Source organism: Oryctolagus cuniculus, chromosome 10 (genome assembly GCF_051225735.1).
Source record: "Oryctolagus cuniculus isolate XC-2025 breed Fujian yellow rabbit chromosome 10, ASM5122573v1, whole genome shotgun sequence".
Classification (NCBI taxonomy): Eukaryota; Metazoa; Chordata; class Mammalia; order Lagomorpha; family Leporidae; genus Oryctolagus; species Oryctolagus cuniculus.
Genome location: NC_142876.1, coordinates 57,075,062 through 57,101,533, shown reverse-complemented (window position 1 = coordinate 57,101,533; position 26,472 = coordinate 57,075,062). Strand labels below are relative to the sequence as shown.

The 26,472-nt window shown below is 47.0% G+C and overlaps 1 protein-coding gene across 2 annotated transcripts in view; it reads left to right on the top strand.

The window, feature by feature from the left end:
- The window catches only part of COLEC12 (collectin subfamily member 12), a 205,655-nt gene that overhangs the window by 157,559 nt on the left and 21,624 nt on the right, over nucleotides 1-26,472 (top strand). For both annotated transcript variants that reach the window (XM_089305861.1, XM_051852076.3), the window contains 3 exons: nucleotides 3,713-3,835; nucleotides 16,228-16,326; nucleotides 17,012-18,058. In XM_089305861.1, the coding sequence (XP_089161987.1) occupies nucleotides 3,713-3,835; nucleotides 16,228-16,326; nucleotides 17,012-18,058 (1,269 nt within the window). The remainder of the gene's footprint in view (nucleotides 1-3,712; nucleotides 3,836-16,227; nucleotides 16,327-17,011; nucleotides 18,059-26,472) is intronic.

Genomic DNA, 26,472 nt, shown 5'->3' with positions numbered 1-26,472 from the left:
GATCCTGGCTCCGCCAGCCCCCAAATGTTTTTGTATCACAAAGACTTGGATACTGGAAAAGACATTCAAAACCTGAGCCAAGAGTACAGTTCAGCGGGAGGTGGTTTGAGAGGGGTGACCAATGGCAAGGCGGGGGCTCTGCAGGCCCCTTCCGCTTGTGGCCTGCTGAATTACACATGTGCAGTTCGGGCCAGGTTTTCTGAGAAGCTGTCCCTCACTGCTCAGAGCAGGACTGCCTCGCTTCCTGCACTGGTATCCCTTCTCCACAGCGCCCTGCAGATCAGTCCCCTGCCCTTCCTCCCCCGCCACCCCCTCCCCCCATGGGAACAAAATCCCCAGTCTCTGGAAAGTAATGCTAAGAAAACAAACACTACAAAGGCTGGTAACAGGGGGGTATCTCTGCCGAATGTTTTTTTGTGACCATCTAGGTTCAAGGAGGAGGGGTCCCCAGCTCCGTGCGCCAGCAGGGTCCCTTTGTAGTAGGCATCTGTATGTTTGGCCAGATGTCCTCCCAGGGGCAGGCAGAGAAGGAAAGATAAAACAGAATTCCTATTAAAAAGAAGTCTCAGGAGGGGAGAGAAAAACAAGACGGAGAAAGTGTGTCAAGTGGGAAGGGAATCCGTGACATGTGATGCTGATTAGAAGCTGATAGAGTCAGCGCTGAGAGGCACACCCCGGGAGGAAGGGCCCCTGCGATGGGGAATGCACACCGGTGACAACTGTCTGGGAGTGGACCCGCATGGGAGCCACACACACAAGATGCCTGGTGGCAGCCCGGGGCCAGAACACAGGGAGGGACCTGTGGTTCCTGCTCCGGCTTCGCTTCAGCCAACCCTCACTTTCCTCATCAGTAACACGGTGACACTTGCCCAGGAGACCTCGCTGCCACCTGCTAGTCCCCAGGGTCTCTTATTCCCTGTAATCTCCGCTCTGACCAACTCTCTGAGAGTCTACTAGTGGAATGTAAGGAATCACCCTGGAGAGACACTTCCACTGCAGTGCTGAAGTCCAAAAGGCATGGAACCTGCCCTCCACTGGGGAGGGGTTACCCAGGCCTTCCGCAGGAGGTCGCTCCAGCGTCCCTGGGTCTGCCATCCCTGTGTGCTACAGCTGCCGCCAAGGCAAGGTTACAGTTTTCTCATCATGGCTGTTTGTGGATTCATTTATATTCCCGCCCCCTCTCAATTTCAGAAATATTTTCACCCTTACTGGAGGGGAGGGGTCCTTATTTTGTTTGAGGCCAGCAGATTAAGAGTGCATAAGAGGTGTTTGTGTGTATGTGTGTGTGTGCGCGCACTCATCCTTTAGTTAAGGGTAAGCCATTGAAAAATGTTTTGTTTTTGTCTTTGTTTTTTTTTCCCCCATCTTGGCAAATGTCATGAGGAGAGCAGGATTTTAGTACAGGGTGAGGCTGGATTCCAGCAGAAATGGAAGAGGAAGCTTCCGTTGCGATGAGCAGATCTCACCCTAGGTTGGTGGCAGCAGCGATGGAGAGGACAGAATGAGCAGAGACAGGAACAGGGGCGCAGAGGATAGCGAGTGGCGTCTGGAGTCTGGCACACAGCGGAATCCCCCCTACGGCGTGTATAGGATGTTGTTTCAGCTCTCGCTGCCTTGCCTGCTTGCAGGGTTGTCTGAGGGATTAGGGAGGTGGCCGGTGACATGCTTAGCTCAGAACCTGGCACAGTGTAGGCAGTAAATGAACCGCACTGAACTACAGATGGTGATTGTCATGATAAATACATATGAAGTCAATGTGGCAGAATGTTAAAAGCTGCTGAATTTTAAAACTAAAAAAATTTATATTTAAAAATATATATCCCATGATATGAACAGTGTCTGGTGACTGGGTGAATTGAAGATAAGTACTCAAGAATTCATGGTGTTTTTTTTTTAATTTAGTGTAACCCCTGGAAGGATTAGGATAATGGTAACATTTAATGAGTGGAAATAAGAAAGTTGGGTGGAAGTTGAGATCTGGCCTGGCAGGACTGGAACTGAGATCAGTTTTGGACCAGCGAGTTGGCACTGAGACCTACAAGTGGCTCTTTGAAAAGATGGAAGGAGAGTACAAACATGGGAGAATCCCAACACAAAGACGTTTATTTACTCCACGTCTGTTTGATCAGTCTGGTTTTACAGCTTCATCTTCAGGGAATTAGCTAACCAGCCTGATGATCTTCTCAACCAGACCCTTGCTCCTCAAAGTGTGGTCCAAGGCCCAGGCATCACGGGATCTTGTTAGTGATGCAGAATCTGAGCTTTTCACCTCACACCTGTACATTTCAGCCATGTGATTTGTCATCACTTTAGACTTTGAGATGTACCACTTTAAGGTGGTTTCTGGACCAGTAGCATCAGCATCACCTGGGAACTTGTTAGGAACCCAGGCCTCCTGAATTAGAAAGGTTGCATTTTGAAGAGCCCTCTGAAGGATTCTGATGCACCTCAAAGTTTCAAAGCAACCCTCTAAGTTATGAAACAACTTGTGAAACAGGCAGATTGGACCCTCTCCCTGTGTCTGTAGCTCAGACACCAGAGAGACTGGTTGAACCCGGAAAGCTGAATTGAAGTCATTGTTACATGCTGTTTCCATCACCGTTTTGCATTAAGCACAGCTGAAGAACTCTTTTCATAAGAAGGGCGCTTTGCATAAAATTACAAATCAAAGTCAAGAGACATCAACTATCTCTTAATCCTCATGACTTCCCGGTGAGCACGGTTAAAGGCGATCAGTCCTCTATGGGCAGCACTGTTAGGAGACACACGTAGGCGAGCAGGGCAGGGGAGCGCAGGGCTTGACACCCTCACAATGTGATTTTCCCATTAAGGTGTCCACAGCCTTTGTTCTTCGTCTTTTTAATCAAGCAGATGGAAAGTTCTCTTTTAACGAGCTCGTTTCTAGAGTCACTTGCAGCAGTGATGCTGGTTTACCACTTAGAATGTTTTTCAAAAAGGTGAGCTGTAAGAGTAAAAATGTACCTCCTGTCATCAAAAGTATCTGGTTTTTCTATTTGTTCCCTAATTGTCATTCAAATCACTGTGGTGACTTAAATAAGGGTCAGTGTCTGTTTGCTGGACACATGTAATGTATTAAATTACCTGTGTTTTCAGCAATAGGTTCTGGTCCATCACAGCCAATGGCCTGATGATAAACTGTTTCTCTGGGGCATGGGGCCAGGGGGCGTAGTCCTAACATACAATGTTTGCCAATTTCCATGGTGTAAAGTCTTCCTCCAGGGCTGATTTCAAGCTACCAGCAGTTTAACAAGAGCTCCCAGTACTTCTGTAAGTTGAACAATGATCTCTCACAAGCCATCCGGGACCGGCTCTAGCACGTGACTGAAGCAAACATCAAGATAGGCCACAGATCTATCTAGGGAGTTGTCTGAACCACTGTCAGTCCACTAATGTCTAATAACAAGCAGACTTACATGTTTTAAGTCTTTTGTCATATACAGATGTTTATTGAAATTATTATAATTATCATAATGAAATTTGCTTTAAAACTATTCCGTGAGACACTTATGTGCTATTTAAGTCATATTCAATCATAACATAATATTTAAAGTACTTATGTTGGTAAATGGTATGTTAAGTTTTAAAATAGTTTTTCCTTGTAAAGCATACAGAACAGTTAATCATGGTCTTAGACCTCAAGTGCACAGACACTTTTGTTTTTACTGCTATTGACATTTGACTTCTTTTACAGGTATTCAGGAAGGAACACAATGCACCAAGTGTAAAAACAACTGGGCACTGAAGTTCTCTATCATATTACTGTACATTCTGTGTGCCTTGCTCACAATCACGGTGGCCATCTTGGGATATAAAGGTAAGTACCCTTTCTGTTTACCTCCCAAGTACTGTGTCTCCCCTCATTAATTCTCTTCATTAACTTAAGCATGAAGAAAACCCACTTTTGCAAGCAGAAAGTTCCAGGACCTCAGAGGCTACCCAGATTCATGGCTGTTCAAATCTCGTAGATAAAATGGTGTAGTATTCACATTTAACATTCACAGCTCCTCCCATATACTTTAAAACACTTGTAGATTACATATCATACCTAATTGTCGCTCCCCCTCTTCGTGGAGGAACGACACAGGACCCTGCGCTGTTCTTTCGTCTGCTCGGCCCTCCCCGGGTTTGCTGCTGGTTCTTCCCGGGTTGGCTACTATCCCTTCCACCTCCGTGGAAGGGCAGTTCCCCCTGGCCACATTCCCCACTTCCGCAGGGGAGCGGCACACCGCCGGCCGGCTTTCTCGGGGGCTGCACAGGTGTTCCCCTTAGATGTTCCTGGTGCATGCCGTCTCTCTCCTCCTTTATAGTCCTCCTCCGCCAATCCCAACTCGACTGCCCACACGCCGAGTACGCTGCTCTCCAATCAGGAGCAAGTCCTACAGTTTATTGGTTGAACTGGAGGCAGCTGTGCGGAAGCTGTTTACTTCTCTCCCAGCGCCATATTGTGGGAGAGCAGATGCATAGAATAAGTCTTAATTCCAGTAACTCAGTCCAGTCCGGGCTGCTCCCCACAGATCCCCCTTTCTTTTTATTTTTTGGCGTTGATACGCGCCTGTCTTCGGTGTCCTGCGGCACACACTCTGCTCTACTTGCTAGAGTTGCCACAGGTTCTTACAAGTCCTATCAATCAGGCAAACCGAATCCGGGTCCTCTCTTCGCCATGTTGTGAGGAGGTTTTTAGGCGCTGATGCGTGCCTGTGTTCGGTGACCTGCGGCTCATACTTTGGTCGAGCCGCCTGCTGGCGCTTACCGCCTTAATCAGGCAGACCGAATCCAAGCTTTCTCATTGCCGTATTGTGGGGGAGACTTATTAGTGTTGGTTCGTGCCTATCTTCGGTGACCTGCAGCTCATACTCTGGTCGAGCTGCTTGCTGGTGCTTACCGCCTTAATCAGGCAGACCGAATCCAAGCCTCCTAATTGCTGTATTGTGGGGAGGCCTTTCTGATGTTAATTCGTGCCTGTCTTCGGTGACCTGCGGCGCATAAGCTGCTAGCCGCCGCAGGTGCTCATCGCCTCACTAATCGGGCAGACCGAATCCAAGCTTTCTCATTGCCATGTTGAGGGGAGGCCTTTCTATTTCTCTATTTCTCTATCTCCGGGCATTCCTATTTCTCCCATTTTACTTCTATCTTCCAGCATTCCTATTTCTCTCATTTTACTTCTAAACTTCTGTTTCTCTTATCCCTGCGGCTTTCCGGCGCCCGCCCCGAGGCTGCTTCTCGGCGGCTTTCCGGCTCTGAGCCGCTTCAGCCCGCGCCTCTCTCATCTGCGCGGCTTCTCGGCTCTGCGCGGCTCGGCTTTGCGCGCACACTCCGCGGTCTCTCACTAGCCCTTTCGCGTCTGAACCACGGCCTCGCGCCAGCCCCGCGTTCCCTATCTATTCACGCCCCATGCTCTCTCTGCACGCGGCGGCTTCCGCGAGTCACACAGCGTAGCTTGCGTCTCCACCACTAGCATTCAATCCAAGTTCCCCGGGCTAGCCTGGCGAATTCAACCCAGCTTACGTCTCCGCCCCACGGTTTGGCTTCCCGTCCTTTGCTCCCCGGGCTAATCAGACGGATCCCAACCAGGCTTACGTTTCCGCTTCTGGTTTTAACTTTTCGCCCCCTATTCCCGGGCTAACTTGAGAATCCCAAAGTGGCTTTCGTTTCCGCCTCGGCCTGCCCCCCGCGGCTTCAATTTCCCTAACATTTTTCTCTACCCGGTATGTTTCCCCAAGCTTTCCTCCAACAATACTCCTCCCTCATTTCTCCTGGCCTCTCCCCACAGTCCGCATCCGAGTCTGTTTGTTCTAGCTTTCACTTTCGCTTTCGACCTTAGAGATTTCTCCCAGCTTCCCCCCGTAGTCCATATCTGAGTCTATGCCTAGGCTTTCAATAGCTTCTTCCGGCACCCTTTTTCGTCCGGCTTTTCCCTAGGCTGTTTGCTAGTCTCTCTCTCCGATATTTTCCACTTCTTCCCGTTTCTTCCCTCCTAAGTTTCCTATCCGTCCTAGGTTTCCTATCCGTCCTGGGTTTCCTATCCGTCCTGGGTTTCCTATCCGAGTCACGGCACCATTATGTCGCTCCCCCTCTTCGTGGAGGAACGACACAGGACCCTGCGCTGTTCTTTCGTCTGCTCGGCCCTCCCCGGGTTTGCTGCTGGTTCTTCCCGGGTTGGCTACTATCCCTTCCACCTCCGTGGAAGGGCAGTTCCCCCTGGCCACATTCCCCACTTCCGCGGGGGAGCGGCACACCGCCGGCCGGCTTTCTCGGGGGCTGCACAGGTGTTCCCCTTAGATGTTCCCCTTAGATGTTCCTGGTGCATGCCGTCTCTCTCCTCCTTTATAGTCCTCCTCCGCCAATCCCAACTCGGCTGCCCACACGCCGAGTACGCTGCTCTCCAATCAGGAGCAAGTCCTACAGTTTATTGGTTGAACTGGAGGCAGCTGTGCGGAAGCTGTTTACTTCTCTCCCAGCGCCATATTGTGGGAGAGCAGATGCATAGAATAAGTCTTAATTCCAGTAACTCAGTCCAGTCCGGGCTGCTCCCCACACCTAATACAACCTAAATGCTATGTAAATCATTGTTGCATTGTATTTAGGGAATAATGACAAGGAAAAAAAGACTGTCGGTGTCTGCAGGCAATTTTTTCCCAATTTTTAAGAAAAGATTTATTTAACTGAAAAGCAGAATGACAGAAAGAGGGATTCTCCATCTGCTGGTTCACTCCCCAAATGGCTGCAAATGCCAGGGCTGGGTTAGGCCAAAGCCAGGCAGGGACCAAGCACTTGGACCATCATCTGTTTCCTTCCCAGGCTCATTAGCAGGGACCCAAACCAGCGCCGTGATGTGGGATGCTGGCATCACAAGCAGTGGCTGAGCTCACTGTGCCACAGCACCAGCTCCTTCCCAAATTATTTGCAACCTGCAGTTGTTTGACTCTGCACTCACACTGTCACAACTCAGGTGTAAAGCTTAGCCACTTCCCGAGCTCCTGATCTGTATCCTGAACCGCCAGTAGCTATGGGATGTAGAAGGTGGAGGAGCAGTAATTCCTTCTGAATAGTTTCAACAATGACAATGGTTCTCTGTGAGTTATAAATTTGTTTTTCTCTTTGTTTCTTTTTCCTACCTATCTCCAGCTACTCCCTCTTCCTCTGTTTTTTTTCCCCCCTTATCACTAAGAGGCTGTCTGGAAACCCTGGAGTTGGCATACAGGAAAACTATTGATAGAGGAGAAGCAAAACATAAGGTCTCTGGAGATAGGACTAACTTCACCCAGGCACTGGCCACCTCATCCCTTTTTTCATTTTCAGCACATTTCCTGTAGTCACCCTTGTTTACTTAGCTCAGTAAAACACTGCCCTGTAGAAGTGAGCCGCGGAGGCAACATCACCACCTCAACTCCACTTGATACAGCACTGGGCTACACAGGCCTGGCTTAGAAAAAAAAAAGGGAAGCTTTCTGTCTGAACCATGTAGGCTTGCAGACTACAGAGCGGACTCCCCTGCCCCTTCTGCCCTCTGCCAGAGCCCACAGGTGGGAGGTGTCGCTATTGAGAATCACAGACCATGTAAACCAGCTTTTACAGAAAACAGCCCAGGAGCCCTCCTGTCACAGTCCCGGGACACAGACGTGGAGTCCGCAGACCCTCAGCTTTCCCTCAGAACTGACATGCCGCCAGGGGAAAGTTCCCACAACCTCTCTGATCCTGAACCGGCCACCTGACCTAGGCAGAGAAGGCTCGAGATAAATTCCTCCGACTTGTGATGCCTCCCACTGCTGTCCCAGTGTGTTTGAACAAGAAGGGCTTCAGAACCAAATGATCCAGTTCAATTCATTTTTTAAAAAGATGTATTTATTTATCTGAAAGTTAGAAAGAGAGAGAGATGTTCATCACTCCTCAAATGGCCAGAATGACCAGTGCTGGAGCCATGGACTCCATCCTGATCTCCCACATGGTAGCAGAAGCCCAGGTACTTTGGCCATGTTTTGCTGCTTTCCCAGGTGTGTTAGCAGGGAACTGGATTGGAAGCAGTGCAGTTGGGACTTGAACCAATGCTCTAACATAGGATTCTATCATAAGTAGTAGCTTAACCCACTACACTGTAACACTGGCCACTCGATCCATTTTTTTAATTGTTATTTGCTTATTTTCATTTTATTTGAAAGGCAGAGAGACAGAACTTTTCCATCTACTGGTTTATTCTCCAAATGCCTGCAACAGCCATGGCTAGATCAGGCCAGAACCAAGAGCCCAGAACTCCATCCAGGTTCCCACATGGGTAACAGGAGCCCAAGTACTTGGGCTCCGACTGATGCCTTCTAGGGCACACATTAGCAGGAAGTTGGAATCAGAATTGAACCATGTTCAATTCTTGATCCTGCCATCATCAGTATAATTGCAGGGATTCAGTCAGTGCTTGCTGGAGAGCCAGCCTCGTGCTAAGTCTTTGATGAGGCTCTGTAACCTGGGTAAGAGTCAGTGCCTCTTGGCGGTTCTGATTCCTCATCTGTGAAATGAAAGCCCAACTGCTGCTTTCCACGGTGGTTGGGATGAGCAAGGAGGATGTACTAGGACCCCTCTCACACTGTGGCTGTGAAATCTCTGTTCTTTGCTTCTTCATACGTGCCTTTACCCACTATACCTGTCATGTTGAAAGCCCTCAGTATATTTGAGGCTTCTCAGTCCCACCCCTAAGGCCCTATCCATGGAAAATCACGTGCATCATAGAGTATGCTGACTGATGGATTTGGGCAATGGAAATCTGGCAAATTGCCAGATCATCTCATCCACCTGTTATGAGATAATGTAACCTGGAGTGCCTTACGTTTTCAGAGGAAGCAGCAAACAGAGCAAAGGATGAGGAGAGGCCGTGGAGTCGTGCAGAGGACAGGCAGAGGGCTGGGGTGGGAACCAAGTGAGGGAAAGAGGGTGCTGTGTGTCCCAGGCAGTTCTCGGGGCTCTTCCCCTTTACTAGGTTATTTTCTATCTATCTATCTATCTATCTATCTATCTATCTATCTATCTATCTATTTATTTTGAATCTATCTATCTATTTATTTATTTTGACAGGCAGAGTGGACAGTGAGAGAGAGAGAGACAGAGAAAGATCTTCCTTTTACCGTTGGTTCACCCTCCAATGGCCGCTGCGGCCAGTGCACTGCAGCCGGCACATTGCGCTGATCCGAAGCCAGGAGCCAGGTGCTTCTCCTGGTCTCCCATGCGGGTGCAGGGCCCAGGGACCTGGGCCATCCTCCACTGCACTCCCAGGCCAGAGCAGAGAGCTGGCCTGGAAGAGGGGAAACCGGGACAGAATCCGGCACCCCGACTGGGACTAGAACCCGGTGTGCCAGCACCGCAGGCAGAGGATTAGCCTATTGAGCCACGGCACCGGCCAAGTTTATTTTCATGATTATTCACTTCTCCATGACTTTGCCTAGTGAACTGAGATGAAAGAGAAGTTTGAAGTCAAGCAGCCACTTAGTAAGTAAGTTCCATTAGGCTCAGTACCATGTGATGTTAGGAGTACACAGTTACTACTGAGAGGTGAAAGTGGTGATTTTTATCTGGGCTAAGAAATAAGATCTAGGAATTTCTGCCCTAAGAATCATACAGAGAGACCTAAAGGAGAAGTTTCTTTTTTTTTTTTTTCATGTTAGAGAACAAGTAATTCCCCTATTTCTATCTCTTAAAAAATTCTTCCAGCCCTGATGTGTTTCACATGTGCTGGCCCATTTACCCGGGCACCTTTTCCCTGCTACAATGGCTGCTTGCTCTTGGTGTTTCACTTGGATAGCATGTCCTGCATCGAGTCCCTGAGAGTTGGGTTCAGCGCCCTCCTGTTTGTTCCTATAGAGCTCTTCGTTTACTCTTAGCCCTGTGACACAGCGGCATCATGGCCAGTGACCTTGTCTGTCTCACCACCAAAATGATAACTTTTTATAAAGATTACCTTTCATTTGTTATACCTCCCACTGGCACCTAACCTCACACAACTCAAACAGGTGCTCAAGAAAGTTTACTGAATGAATTACTGTAGGATGGATGGATGGGATAGATGATTAGGGCTGAATTTTATACAAAGAATAGATGCCAGGGGGGGTCTGTGAGTCCATCTGCAAGTGGGAATTGCTTCCCATCAAGGCCCTCCCTAAGAACCTAAAATCCTAGAAATCCACTTGGCTTGCTCTGTGGGCGTAATCTCAGCAGAGCGGAGGGAGACGAGACCAGTGGAGCCTCTTTTCCTCCCTCCGATGCCCTCATCCCTCAGGACTCTGCTGACAGAGAGAAGATAATGCAACATGCACTTTTGGTTTCCAGCACGGCCTTCATGAACTAAAATGTTGATGTTTTCCAGATGTTCTTTCTCTTCGTGTGTACAGTGGTTCCTATTTCTCGCTGATAAGATTCCGGTGACCCAACACTGAAAGAGGCAGAAAGATAAGACCCAGTTCTCCTCTCACACATCTCCCTTTGATGTCTGGAGAAACTCTTCTCCATTAAAAAAGGAAAAAAAAAAAGAATACTCAGTGAAAGATACACAGTAAGGTGTTTCTCTGAAGAAGTTGAAAGGAAATGAAATAGAAACCCCTTCACTTATCAGAGTTGGCAAAGACAACTTGTCCTCTTTTTTCTCTCACTTCTGCAGCTACAAGTTAGGATATAATGAAGTTCCTTCTAGAGAATTTGCCAAACAGCCAGGGAATCACTTAGTCACCCACACTGGGTCTGTAAGGTGGCTGTGACCGTGAGGCACAGCAGCCACTGTGCTCAAAGCCTGTTCCTATTTACAGCTTGGTACAGCCTCTGCCCTGGGCTTCTGGTCATCAGTTGATGGAGCATCCTGGCAAAAGCTGTCTTCTTTTTTTTTTTTTTTTTTTTTTTTTTTTTGACAGGCAGAGTGGACAGTGAGAGAGAGAGAGACAGAGAGAAAGGTCTTCCTTTGCCATTGGTTCACCCTCCAATGGCTGCCACGGCTGGCGCACTGCAGCTGGCACAGCATGCTGATCCGATGGCAGGAGCCAGGTACTTATCCTGGTCTCCCATGGGGTGCAGGGCCCAAGCACTTGGGCCATCCTCCACTGCCTTCCCGGGCCACAGCAGAGGGCTGGCCTGGAAGAAGGGCAACCGGGACAGAATCCAGTGCCCCGACCGGGACTAGAACCCGGTGTGCCGGCGCCGCAAGGCGGAGATTAGCCTAGTGAGCCGCGGCGCCAGCCAAAAGCTGTCTCTTAAGTTCAGTGGGTCACATCTCCTCCAGAACATTCCCTGAACAGGGAACTCCTACTTTACTACCCTGCCCAGTCCACAGCATTCTTAAGGTACTTAGGATAAAGAAGAAAGACAGAAATATGAATTTTTCTCAGGAAGAATCTGGTTTAAGGGACAGTGTTTGGTGTAATACTGCTTGGGACACCTGCCTCCCATATTGGAGTGCCCGGATTCAATTCCCAGTCCTGCTCCTGGTTCCAGCTTCCTGATGATGTACAGCCTGGGAGGCAGCAGTTGAAGGCTCAGATACTTGGGTCCCTGTCACCCACATGGGAGACAATTGGTTCCTAGCTCTTATTTTGTCCTGGCCCAGCCACCAGTGTTGTAGGCATTTGGGGGAGTGAACCAGAAGATGGGAGACACTTCTCTATCTTCTCTGGTCTGTCTGTCTGTCTGTCTTTCCCTTTCAAATAAATAAGAAAAAAAATTGAAATAATCTCCTAGCCATAGAATGTTGATCTTCCTACTAAGTTCTACCAAAATAGCAATTACAAGTGGATACGTGGGCTTTCAGATTATTTAAATCACACAGCAGAGCTCTGTGGATTCCTGGATAGCACCCTATAATTACATTTTGTGTTTGCCATGAACTTTGATAGCGCTCCAGGTAGATATGCCTTTCATGGAACTCCAGGTAACTGGCACCCCTGGCACGTGCAAGCACCATTGAGAGGGTGTGCTTCTTTCTCAGCACCAGGATCAATCCAGTAGATGTCTCGGGATTGAGCACTAGGCAGGAACTCTGTGCTCTGGTCTTGTTTCCTCCTGGGGCCTCGGCCTGCGTCTCTTACATCCTCAATGTGTAGCGCTGTGATACCACACACATGGCAGGTGCTTCATAAACATCTGGTGGTGATAACTTTAAAGAAGACATAATCCTTCCCCTCCAGGGATTTTTCTTTTCATCAGAGGACACCTGACTCAGGAAAGAGAACTGTTAAGTGAAAAGCAATCCGGGATTACAGAAAGAGCATGGGTTTTGGAGTTAGATCTCCCAGCCTGATACAACACTTAACAGTTCACAAGCTGTGTGACCAAGTTATTGGATGTGTCTAAGGCTCAGTTTCTTCACCTATAAAATGGGAGCTATGAGGACGAGCTGAGGTGCAGTGTGCCCTGCTAAGAATATCTACTTTTAGTATGATTATCTATGGTAGACACAGTAGCTGCTGCCATTCTTATTCAAAGAAGGGTTCAGTTGATGTGCCGTGGAATCAAATCACAGAGAGTGATTAAAGAATGAGTGAATGACAAGTGGAGAGGTTAGTGACCTGGGCCTAGGGAGGATACCAAAGTACTTTTTAAAACAAAATTGTTTATTTATTTGAAAGGCAGAGTACAGAGAGAGTTTATTGTCAGGTTATCTTAGAGAACTGTGCTTTCAGTGTTTGAAGAGGAACAGCTCCAGGTTCAATACCTGAAACACCCTGTTCTGAAGAGGGCGTATCTGCTGAGAAGCAATTCCTCGTAGAGGGAGCCTAGGAACAGCCAGACTGCTGGTGATCCTTCTGTGTTTCCCGTTTGTTTTCCTCATGTAAGAATGAGCGACAAACAAGCCCATGTTTCTAACTAGAGTAAGATAGGATGGCTCTGCCACTATGTCTCTGATTAAGAATTTTAAAGTAACCATCAACGAAAATACTTTGTACTATTACAGCAAGTGCTAGTTCTGAATCTCCTTCAGTCGAGTATTTTTATGCACCAGCAAGCTGCCAGCATTGCAACCCTAAGGTTTGCAGTTTTATACCAGGATCCTATTTTTAAGCAGACACCCTCATCCTCTGTCCCCCGTACATGTAACAAGTTCATTAGCACCTGTGGGAAGGGCACCTAGTTTCCTTGCTGCACAGAAAAGTTAATAGCTCTTTTTTAAAAAAAAAGTAGATAGACAGATAGATAGATAGATAGATATAGATTTATTTATTTATTTATTCCCCGTCCTCTAAGCAAATCCGAATTATCTGTCTCAACAGTTCTGTGCTTTTTAAAACTAAAATGGAAGAAAAAAGCAGAGAGGGTAGAAAATGACTGTCAGCACATTTAGAAGATTCTTTGGCTTCCAGGAAAGAAAGGCAGGACTTCAGACCCTTCGTGTGGTTTGAGGACAGACCAAGGCATGTGTTTTGATTTGAGGATCAAAACTGAACCTAAACTCATAAACATTCCATATTTTATATTTAAAAAAAACCGTAGCTTTGCTAAAGCACATACGAAACATTTTGTTCTCAAGAGTTTCCAGGGATTTAGGGGCATGCATGCCTATCAAACAACCCGAAGGTATAGATTACTGTAACTATACCTCTGTGTCTATATAGTGATTTAAAAAAAAAAAAAAACAGTAATTACTCAATGAAATGTCCTACTCGGTGCCAATGCTGAGGCCTCCTTGGGTTAGCTGATCTGTAAGTTTGTGTGTGAGACCCATATCTCAGCCTGTTTTTCACAGACCTCAACAGCCACTATGCAGACTCTGACTTATCTAAATAAATGACATCATAATATTTGTTGAGCACCTACTGAGCACTACACACTGGTCTAGGAGATGAAGATAGAACTGAATACAGATGATCCCTAATGTATGATGGTTCAACTTAAGATTTTTCACCTTGTTGGTGTGGTACGAAGCAATAAGTACTCAGTGAAAACCATGCTTCCGATTTTGAATTTTGCTGCCTTTCTGGGCTAGTAAAATACGATCCAGGTCTCTGTCGTGATTCTGGGCAGTGGTGGTGCAGCTCCTCATCAGCACCACAGTCATAACGGGACCATTACTCTGCAGTGTGCTGCATTGCTGAGTTAGGATTTAGGAGTATTCTTTGCATTTCAACTTATGATGGGTTTATAGGGACAGAAAGTAAGTAAGGCCTTTAAAGAGCATCTGTACAAATTTTCCTGCCCTAAAACATCTAGTAAGCAAGCCGTGACAGCACAGTGCACTGAGTCCTGTGGTGGGGAAAGCTGCTTGCCAAGAGAGTTCTGCAAGGTGGCCCTCAGCAGGTTTCCTCGGGCAGTGACAGGCTGAGTCTTGAAGGGCAGGTTGGGCTTGGCTTGGGGAAGAGGCCAGGGAAGAGCATTCTGCGTCCAGAGAGGAACGCATGGAAAGGCTTGGGAGAGAGAGCGAGCATGTGGTATGGTGCCCACATCTCATTACAGCAGGGGAGGGAAGGGATGGGGGTGCACACTGAACTCCTCCAGGGCTAGTTCCAGGATCCACGGAGCAGGTTCACTTTGGGTCACACAAACACATGGGAACTTGCTTCTTTTTCCTGACCGGAGCCAGGAGAATCTTCTCATATGATGTATAGGTAGAGCACTTGATGAATTACTGTAAACTGGACCTATTAGCTCACAGTTAATATATAAAACATTCATGCTAAAAGGCTTTTTGGGGGCCTGCACCATGGGCACCGGTTCTAGTCCCGAAGCTCCTCTTCTGATCCTGCTCCCTGCTATGGCCTGGGAAAGCAGCAGAAGATGGCCCAAGTCCTTGGGCCCCTGCACCCATGTGGGAGACCCCAAGGAAGCTCCTGGCTTCAGATCAGCCCAGCTCTGGCCGTTGCAGCCATTTGGGGAGTGAACCAGCTGACGGAAGACTTTTCTCTCTGTCTCTCCTTCTCACTGTTTATAACTCTACATCTCAAATAAATAAAATCTTTAAAAAAAAAAAAAGGCTTTTTAAAAAATTCTTTTTTAAAATAAAAGTTTATTGATACCAAGAAAGCCAAACTTGATATCCAGCTGCTAGCGGTTCAATCTCACAGGAGCCACTTCTGGAGAAATATCCTCCCCTTAGACTTTCTAGAAACATAAACTTGAATTTGTAACCATAGAGAATTACTGGCTATGCAGAACAAACAAGAACCAAAGTTTTTATTTGACGTAGCATCACTTACCTTCTCTGCCATATATAATCAAGAAAATGCTTTTTTAAAAATGATGTTCATAGATCATTGTTTGGAAATACCGTTAAGGCATCTGCTTGGGAACTGAGACACTACAGACTGAGTTGTCCCTGAAGGAGACACAAGCTGTCAGGTATCAGCAAAGGAATTTTATCAGACAATGGCAAACACCTTGCCTTGCCTTTCATCCCCTCTACAAGGTATAGACTTGGACTAAGTGTTTTTCACCAGCAGAACCCCTGTGAGTCCTTTGTGCTGGGAATGTTAGGGAGATGATAAATGATGATATTTTGTGAATGATCACCATGTTCTTTGCCTCTGCCTGTGGAAATTAACAGAAAATAAGAAACAGATCGAGGAAGGATATCTTTAACTCACTAAAAAAATAAAAGTTAGTTCCAATTTCTGAAACCTCCAAGAAATTACAGAATCTCTTTTTTAAAGATTTATTTATTTATTTATTTGAAAGTCAGAGTCACACAGAGAGAGGAGAGGCAGAGAGAGAGAGAGAGAGAGAGAGAGAGAGAGAGGTAGGTCATCCATCCGATGGTTCACTCCCCAGATGGCCACAACGGCCAGAGCTGCGCCGATCCGAAGCCAGGAGCCAGGAGCCAGGAGCTTCTCCAGGTCTCCCACATGGGTGCAGGGGCCCAAGGACCTGGGCCATCTTGTACTGCTTTCCCAGGCCATAGCAGAGAGCTGGATTGGAAGTGGAGCAGCCGGGACTAGAACCAGCGCCCATTTGGGATGCTGGCGCCTCAGACCAAGGAGTTACCCTGCTGCGCCACAGCGCCAGCCCCCAAATTACAGAGTCTTAAGAACAGTTAAGAACATATAATTCTCAACCAAGTAAATTACACCACTGGCTTTTGTAGCAGGTAACTTATTTTTCTAAAAGAATACCTTTTCCCCCATATTTAATTCCAATTATAATTTTCATTTCAAACTGTTCCCTTTATTCTGTAATGAAATAATCTCATCTTGGAACTGTAAAACACAAACATGAGCAAATATGTGGATTAATGTACTCTTCTCCAAATCTTAGTTGTAGAGAAAATGGACAATGTCACAGGTGGCATGGAGACATCTCGCCAAACCTATGATGACAAGCTCACAGCAGTGGAAAGCGACCTGAAGAAATTAGGTAACCTCCAACAAGAGGGAACCATTAAGTAGAAGGAACCCCCAACTCTACTCAGTATAAGAAACTGCAGCCTTTTAGAGTGACATTGCTTTGAACGCCCATTCACCCAGAAGGATTTTTTGTGTGTTATGTTTTGAGTCTTTCCTCATGATTTAATTCAGAGACTTGGCATTTTAAAGTTAAGGACCAATTCTGGAGTTGAATGCTGCCCAATGTGTTACTATGTGCCAAATAAAATCTGACAAGCCATCCAGACTGTTGAATTCCTACTTGACATATTTTAAACTGCATAGAGGAATTATAGAAATTAATTTTAAAATCAAAGATTCCTGCTTATCCTATTCCTTGATTTTTGTTTGTGTTTCAAAAAACAGAATTTTGGTGAATTTCCAAGGTATTTCTTTATAAGGATACCCTATCTGGGGTCCTAGAATCCAGAATCCCCCTTCCTCTTTGAGGAAAGTGTTCACCCAAGTGTATCAGTCCTGGTACTGCACACTCTTTCTTATTCCCCAGGACCTAGTTTTATAGATACGTGTATTTTACTACTGCACAGCAGTCTGCATCTAAGACAATTTCACATCTAGAGGACTTTGGCTGCCAGCTAGGTCCCCTCGGGCTCCTTGACCTTGCCTGAACACTTCTCCCTACCACCCATCTAAGTACAAACCAATTCTTATTCCAGGGGACCAAACTGGGAAGAAAGCCATTAGCACCAACTCAGAACTGTCCACCTTCAGATCAGACATTCTGGATCTTCGTCAGCAACTTCGAGAGATCACAGAAAAAACCAGCAAGAACAAAGACACGCTGGAGAAGCTACAGGCGAGCGGGGACGCACTGGTGGACAGGCAGAGCCTACTGAAAGAAACTTTGGAGAACAATTCTTTCCTCATCACCACTGTAAACAAAACCCTCCAGGCTTATAATGGTTACGTCACGAATCTGCAGCAAGATACCAGCGTGCTCCAGGGCAACCTGCAGAACCAAATGTATTCTCATAACGTGGTCATTATGAACCTCAACAACCTGAACCTGACTCAGGTGCAGCAGAGGAACCTCATCACCAATCTGCAGCGCTCTGTGGACGACACGAGCCAGGCCATCCAGCGAATCAAGAATGACTTCCAAAACCTGCAGCAGGTTTTCCTTCAGGCCAAGAAGGACACCGATTGGCTAAAGGAGAAAGTGCAGAGCTTGCAGACTCTGGCTGCCAACAACTCCGCCTTGGCCAAAGCCAACAATGACACCCTGGAAGATATGAACAGCCAGCTCAGCTCATTCACGGGTCAGATGGACAACATCACCACCATCTCGCAGGCCAACGAGCAGAACCTCAAAGACCTTCAGGACTTACACAAGGATGCAGAGAACAGAACCTCCATCAAGTTCAGCCAGCTGGAGGAACGCTTCCAGCTGTTTGAGACGGATATCGTGAACATCATTAGCAACATCAGTTACACAGCACACCACCTGCGGACGCTGACCAGCAATCTGAATGAAGTCAGGACCACTTGCACGGATACCCTAACCAAACACACGGATGACCTGACCTCCTTGAATAATACGTTGGCCAACATCCGTTTGGATTCTGTTTCCCTCAGGATGCAACAAGATATGATGAGGTCCAGGTTAGACACTGAAGTGGCCAACCTATCAGTGATTATGGAAGAAATGAAGCTAGTGGACTCCAAACATGGGCAGCTCATCAAGAATTTCACAATACTACAAGGTAAGAAGTCTGATTTGTTTTTCTTATTTATCTAATGCTACATAATGAATTAGCCCCAAGTTTGCAGAGTTCAAACAATATAAATATCTATTTGTCTCATCATTTCTGTGGAATTCTGTGGAGCCAGTTGGCTAGGTGGCCTTGACTCAGTATCTCACAGAACGTTACAGGAAGGTACTGTCTAGGACTGCATGCTGAAGGGTTGACTGGGGCTATTGGATCTGCTTCTAACATCACTTACTCACTTGTTCTTGCAAAAAGGCCTCAGTTCCTCCCCCTGTGGAGTTCCCGAGTGTTCTCAGGGTGGCAGCTGGCTGCCTCTAGAACAAGTGATCCAAGAGAGAAAGCAAGGTGGATGCCAGGGTGCCTTTGATAGCCTCGCTCCAGCAGTCACTACCTATTCTACTGTAACCCTGCTCTTAAGTCACTAGGTTCAGCGCACACCCTGGGGGAAGGGCATGAAAAGAGGTGTAACCGAGTATTTGTGGTCAGTGCTCAGAGATGCTCCATTAATTATTTGTTGAATGAAAGATTAGTTAATTTGGATGGATTTTCTCAGTACCTTAGAAATGTCAATACAAATTGAGCTCCTAGTGGTTAAGATGCTTATATTCATAGTAGAGTATGTGAGTTCAACTCCCAACTCTGGCTCCTGATGCCAGCATCCTGTTAATGTAGACTCTGGGAGGCAGCAGGGGTAGCTCAAGTGACTGGGTTCCTAACACCCACAGGAGAGACATGGATTGCATTCTTGGCTCCGGGCTTCAGCCCTGACCCAGCTCCAGCCCTTATGGGCATTTGGGGAGTGAACCAGCAAGTGGTGATACTCTGTCTCAACTCTTCCTTTCAAATGAACAGATGAGTTTCTTTGAAAGCAAAATTAATCCTTTGAGGTCACAGAGCTATCATTCATGGATTCCTGTTTCCAAATGCCATGTACAAATGGATGTGTATTTCGCCATGACAGTTACTACAGGTCACAGTGTGACTTGTCTATAAACTCTGAGTTTTACTAGCATCCATGTAAATTCACAGTCCTTAGCTGAGAGTAAGTCTTCTTTTGAAGATTCACAACAGCCATACGTTGACAGTATTTTCTGCTCATAAATCGTTCTCACAGACTGTAAGTTGAAAGTTCTATGTGGAAGATGCTGTGCTTAGCAGTCTGGGGTATGCAGAGAAGACCAGTGGCCCTTGTTCTTAGGTAGCTTAAAATCAAGAGAATTTTAGGGGATCAGAAAATAAGCTATGAACAATTGTAATGCTGAATTTCAAAAAGAGAATAAAATGAATTCTACACATTCAGTAGTAGAGGAATTTGTCTTCCAGCCCAAGAACAATTTGAGAGATATTATTAAAAGAATAATTTGTGAGCTTTCTGGAAAACCATAGTCCTCAGAACAGATTTGCAAAGAAAGCAGGTAAACCTAATCATACTTCCTTGTATTGATAGTTATTAGATTCTTACTTCCTTGTATTGATAGTTATTAGATTTATCTGGACTTTAGCCAGACCTTTGACAGTAATGTCCTTAGGAACAAGATGGAGAAATGGGTTCTGGATCACAGCATAATTAGGTGGATCTCTTGGTTTTCTTTGCATAACAAATGACCACAAATTGAGCAACTTGTTATCTCAGAGTTGAGTTGAGTCCTCTACTCGGGCTGCAGGCTCACTGCTGGGCCATAACAATGTTCCTTCAGATTCTTTGCACAGTTCTTTGAGGCTACAAGTTTGAGCCCTCTGTTCTCTTTCTGGTAGCACTCCTCAGCTGCTAGAGGCCACCAACAGTTCCTTGCCAGGCAGCCATCTTGCATTCCTCCAGCTTCTTCAGTCATCAAGTGAGTGTCACCCAGTCGGCTAAGACAGAGTTTTAATAACATCAGCTAATTGAGGGAGGGGCAGCCCATCACCCTTGGCATATTCTGTTGGCTACAAGCAAGTCACATGTTCTGTACTCAAGGGGAAGGAACTATGCAAGAGAAGAAGTCCCTGGGGTCATGCTAGGATATGTCCCCCATATTAGTCAATGACCAAGTGTGAAAAAAAAGGTCATTCATGAGCCCTTATGAGCCTAGAGACAGACCCAAATAGCAGGTGGCAGGACTCTGTTCAACAGCTTTGTCAGTGAACAGCAGGGGGAGACAGGTGACCTGGTAACCCAGTACTTGTGTGATGTGAAACTATATACATACTGTCTAATAGATGGCAGAATCTTAATCCAAAATGATGTAGAGAGGCGGAATAGTAGCAAGATGCCGACCAAATGAAATAGATAGGAAATGAATGTAAAATCCTGCTTGGAGGTGGGTGAGACTACACAGAGAAAAGTTGATGGGAGCCGGCGTCACGGCTCACTTGGCTAATCCTCCGCCTGCGGCGCCAGCACCCCGGGTTCTAGTCCCGGTTGGGGCACCGGATTCTGTCCCGGTTGCTCCTCTTCCAGTCCAGCTCTCTGCTGTGGCCCAGGAGTGCAGTGGAGGATGGCCCAAGTGCTGGGGCCCTGTACCCGCATGGGAGACCAGGAAGAAGCACCTGGCTCCTGACTTCGGATCAGCATAGTGCCGGCTGTAGCGGCCATTTGGGGGAGTGGGGTGTGTGAACCAACAGAAGGAAGACCTTTCTTTCTGTCTCTCTCTCTCTCTCTCTCTCTCTCTCTCAGTGTCTAACTCTGCCTGTCAAAAATAAATTTTTTTTAAAAGTTGATGGGAGGGCATGGCTCAACAGAAGGACTCGCATGGATGTTTCAGTTGAGTAAAAGCAATTACATTTGTCCTCCAGGAAAATCAATGTGGTCTTTGGCCACACTAGTAAAAATCTGATATCCAAAGTCATGGAGGTGGTATCTTCATTCGTGGCGGCAAGGCCAGCCCTGAGGATAGTGGTACACTGGAGGGCCCCTTCCAAGAGGGACGTTCAGGGTCCAGGAGAAGTAGGAGCAGGGTGACGGGGTCCAGAAACCCTGTGCTGTGAGGAAGGGTCGAGGACCTGGGAACGTTAACCTAGAGGAGAGCCTGCTTAGTGGAGAACAGGCAGCTGTCCGCAACCATGTGCAGCGCATCTGAGGAGTTTCAGAGAGGGAAATCCGAGATCGCGGGTTTCTCTGAAGGAAGATCAATTTTGATTTAAAAACTCATCTTAGCTGAAAATACAAGTGTACTGGTTTCCTGGGGCAAGATGGGCACTCCAGCTCTAGAGCGGCTGGGCAGCTGCATGTCAGAGAGACTGCAGGTGTGAGTGGAACGCTGAATAAGGGGCGGGCCTCAGGTGATAGGAAAGCTCCTTTTTGCTTGCGTGTACTTTTCCTATTCTTCCTCAATCTAAGTTCAGAATAAGGGAAGGTCACAGCCATTGCACATGCTTATAAAACAAGAGCTTTCTAAGTGTCTCTTGGAGTCGTAATACCTTGGACAATCCTATCAGTGTATTCTGGCTGCTGCTTAGCTATTAATTCCATGGTTGTATCATTCCACTGGCTGAAGTGTTAGCTTGTCTTTTCAAGGGAATTTCTGAAATACTGAGTTTATAGACGGTGTGCCCTAACAGCCGAGTCAGTGTATGAAAAGCTAGCTCCTTGTTAAAGATTAGCCCCTGATGTTTAGTTAATGTTTCTGTTATGATGATTCTTTTTGTCAGCCAATATTGAGTGTGGGGGTACTGAGGGCTTTTCACAAACCAGTCTCAATCCAGGTAACCATTCTAAAGCAGGTGCTTCTAATCTCATTGTTACTTTATAGATGAGGAAATGAAGGCCCAGGAAGGCTTACCTAACTTGCTAAAGTTTATGCGGCGGCCATTGGAGGGTGAACCAACGGCAAAGAAAGACCTTTCTCTCTGTCTCTCTCTTACTGTCCACTCTGCCTGTCAAAAAAAAAAAGGTGGTGACTTGAGCTGTTTTATATATATATATTATTATTTTTTTTGACAGGCGGAGTTAGTGAGAGAGAGAGAAAGGTCTTCCTTCCATTGGTTCACTCCCCAAATGGCTGCTACGGCCAGCGTGCTGCACCAATCTGAAGCCAGGAGCCAGGTGCTTCCTCCTGGTCTTCCATGTGGGTGCAGGGCCCAAGCACTTGGGCCATCTGCCACTGCCTTCCCGGGCCACAGCAGAGAGCTAGACTGGAAGAGGAGCAACCGGGACAGAATCTGGCGCCCCGACCGGGACTAGAACCCGGGGTGCCGGCGCCGCAGGCAGAGGATTAGCCTAGTGAACCGTGGCGCCAGCCCTGATTCATATTTCTTAAAGGTCATTCTGGGTGCTGGGTTTGGAATAGATTATAGGTGAGTCAGCCTGCAGGCAGCAGTCTGGTGTGAGGATGAACCAGTTGTGGGTGGCTTGGAATGGAACGGTCGCTGAGGAGGTGGGACAAGAAAGCCTTCTCATTCAGCAGTTTGGAGGAAGAAATCAAGGACAGCCCTGCCCTTGCCCTGACAACAAGGCCTCCTGCACCAGACCCTGCTTTAGGAAGTCCTCACTGGCCTCCCCTGTGAAGAAGCCACAGTGATCAGAGCCCACGCCAACCCATGCTGACCGTGTTTGGTGCCCTTGACCTTGGAATTTCCCACCCAGTGTGCCCCACCCCCAAAAGAGCAGCTAAGAGGCACCTGTGTGTTGAAGGAGGCGTGATGTGGACAGAACTTGATCACAGGGTAGGGGATGGTGTGTGTGTGGCTGGATGAGGCTGATCAGCAGGACCTCCTGATGGATGAGCTCCAGGAGTGGGAGAGAGGGGAACAGGGCAGGGGCAGAAGGAAAGTCTGTGTAGCCGTGCTAAGTGGGAGATGTCTCAGAATGAGGGTTCTGACTGTCTCTCAAGTGCCTCCAAGCTGAGTTTCAAATGATGCTTTTTCACATGGGCTTTCCCACGTTACCTATATCCCTGGGCTCTATTCATTGTACTTTCTGTGAATTGATCTGAGCAACCTCTCAAGCCAGCCAGGCGACCCCTTTCTGGTCAGTTCGCTCAGCTGCCTCCAGACCAGCAGTAGCTGCAAGTGTTCCCTCCCACACCTCATCATCCCTAGCACCTCTCCTCTCTCTGCCCCTGCAGATGTCATTTCTGAGGAAGGAGGAAAGGCAAATAATGCAGAAGGGAGCAGGATGGACTGGGGTTGTGTCTGCAAGGTTCTGCTGCTTTCCGGGAAATTCTTGTTGACTCACACTTAATGAGCCCCAGGGCGTGCAGTTTGGCTTCATTAAGAAGTGGAAGCTAAAGCTGACCAACTGCACTGAAGCCAGGAATAACATGGGAGTTAATGTGCAGTCACTTACGGAATTCTGGCAACAGGTGTCTCCACATCTATCTACCAAAAAACCTTGAAAGGAGCCTGGTTTTATTTGATGACAAATAGTGTAAACATTTTTTACAGATTTATTTATTGAAAAGGCAGGGTGACAGGGAGAGAAAGATATCTTCTATCCTCTGATTCACTCCCCAAATGGCTGCAGCAGCCCGGGCTCCATCGTGATCTCCCACATGGGTGGCAGGGACCCAAGAACTTGGGTCATCTTCCATTGCTTTCTCAGGTACATTAGCAGGGAGCTGAACCGAAGTGTGGCAGCTGGGACTCAAACTGTTGCTCATATGGGATACCAGCATTGCAAGTAACAGCTTAACCCACTGCACCACAACGCTGGCCCAGTAATGTAAAGATTTCTATTCTAAGTATGTATGCAGACTTTTCACACACATATCCTGAGCTATTCCTCTGCAAGCTAAGGGAGTGTCAGTCACATCAGCTGTACAATCAGACATTTTCTGTCTCTGCTTTTCTGAGAAAAGCATAAGATTTATGGGTAGGAACAAGAGCTCTGGAATCAGGCAGACCTGGATTTGAATACCAAGTTCTTCAACCTCTGTGCTTTTCCTCATCTGCGTGTACCTTTTAGAGTTACAAGGATTCAGTAATACAACATGAGGGCACATGACAAAGTTTGTGGGAAAATGGTATTAAAAGATAAAAAATATATATTTTTTTACTTATCTGCATAAGCTCTGTCAAGTTTAAGACACTTTTGTGACACTATCAGCCATGTAGTCCATCCCTAAAAACCCCAGAGGATTTCTGGGAATCTAACCATGCCAGTGCAGTGTTTCTCACATTATTAACTGAAGAAAAATGGGTGCTCTTTATAGACATGTTTAACATTAGGAGGGAAAAAGAAATCAGAAGGAGCCAAATCAGCTCTATAAAGTAAATACCTAATGATTTCCCATGGAAACTCTCATGAAATCGCCATTGTCTGATGAGAGGAAGGAGCAGGAGCCCCAGGGTGGGCATTCAGCCTCTGGGTGGATTGAGGGGGCTCTCTGGTGAGGTTCCTGTGCATTTTTCTGCTCACGTTCTGCCTGACGTTCTGAAAACACTCTCATAATCAGCAGAAATCATTGTTCTTTGGCCCTGCGGGAAGTCAGCAAGCAAAATGCCTCCCCATTCCCAAACGCCTGTTGCTGTGTCCTTTGCTCTTGACCTATGCCTTCTGGTTTGACTGGGCCACTTCTGCATCCTGGTAGCCACTGCTCGGATTGTGCTTTGTCCTCAGTTCTTCCATAAATGCTTCCAAATCTTGATCCCACTTGTTTAAGACACCTGTTAAAGGTTCTGTATTCAGCTGATCTGAGTACAACAGTTCTGGCACCCGTTGAACAGGTTTACACCACTTTAACTTTTCCATCAGAGCTGTGTAAGCTGAACCAGTTGAGATGTCTATGCTGTTGGCCGTTGTTTATGCGGTTGATCGCTGATCATCTTCAATTAGGGTGTGACCAAGATTAATTTCTTTTCCTTGCAAATAGATGTAGATGATCTGTCACCACAGGCTTCATCTTCAACATCCTCTTGCTCCTTCTTTAAAAAGTTATCCACTTGTAAACTGCTGATTTCTTTGGGGGCATTTTCCTCATACATTTTCTTAAAGCATCAGTGATTTCACTGCTCTTCCACCCAAGCCTCACTGTAAATCTGACATTTGCTCTTGCTTCAGTTTTAGCACAATCCATGTTGCTCTGAGAGCACTTTTCTTTAAGATTTGATGGGGCCGGCGCCGTGGCTCACTTGGCTAATCCTCCGCCTGCGGCGCCAGCATCCCATATGGGCACCGGGTTCTAGTCCCAGTTGCTCCTCTTCCAGTCCAGCTCTCTTCTGTGGCCTGGGAGAGCAGTGGAGGATGGCCCAAGTGCTTGGGCCCTGCACCCCATGGGAGACCAGGAGAGGCACCTGGCTCCTGGCTTCGGATTAGCGTAGTTCTGGCCGTAGCGGCCATTTGGGGAGTGACACAACAGAAGGAAGACCTTTCTCTCCGTCTCTCTCTAACTCTATCTGTCAAACAAACAAACAAAGATTTATTTGAGAGGCAGAGTTACACAGAGAGAGAAAAGGAGAGACAGAGGGGTCTTCCATTCACTGGTTCACTGCCCAGATGGCCACAATGGCCAGATATGGGCCAATACAAAGCCAAGAGCCAGGAGCTTCTTCCAAGTCTCCCATGTTGGTGTGGGGGCCTGACCACTTGGACCATCTTCCACTGCTTTCGTAGACCATTAGCAGAGAGCTACACCAGAAAAAGAGCAGCCAGGACATGATCTGGTGCCCATATGGGATTTCGGGGCCACAGACAGAGGCTTAACCTACTATGCCATGGCACTGACCCTAAGAATGCTTTTCAAACCAATGTCTTATCCTTCTTAGCGGCAGGAACTAAGTGGTTATGTTCAGGAAAGCTGTTGGTGTTAAGGGATTGACACTTGAGCCTTGACAGATACATAGAAAGACAGGAAGGACAGGGAACAGCTCATAGAGGATCAAGCAGGAGGTCTCAGTTCTTCCCATGCCCTGCCCTGCCCTTCTGGCTGTCCTCCCACAAAGAAGAGTGTAAGTGGAGGATCCACAGCATCAGAGGGTAGAAAATCGGATGTGGCCACTTGGCAGAATGCAATAGCTTAATTATACCCTATACCGTGGACAAGGGGTGGACGTGCCTTCCAGGAAGCCTGGCTCTCTTAAGCTCAAGGTCAAGAACCAAATTATTCTAAATAGTAGCTTAAATTTCTATTTTTATATTCCTTTTTACCTCAGTGAAGCACAATGACTTTTTCATATTGTAGGCGTGTAATAAAAATTTACTTAATCTAATTGCATTCAGAATGCGTTGTTAAACAAAGGGCTGGTGGTGGCACAGCCGGTTAAGCTTCTGCTTTGGGCGCCTGCATCCCATATTGGAGTATCAGTTTGTCTCAGCTTCTGATCCAGCACCCAGCTAATGTGCCTGGGAAAGCAGTGGATGATGGTCCAAATACCTGGGCCCCTGCCACCCATGTAGGAGTCCTGACCTCCTGGCTTCAGCCTAGCCCAGCCCCAGACATTGCAGACATCTGAGGAGTGAAACAGCAGATAAAAGACGTTCTCCTTCTCTG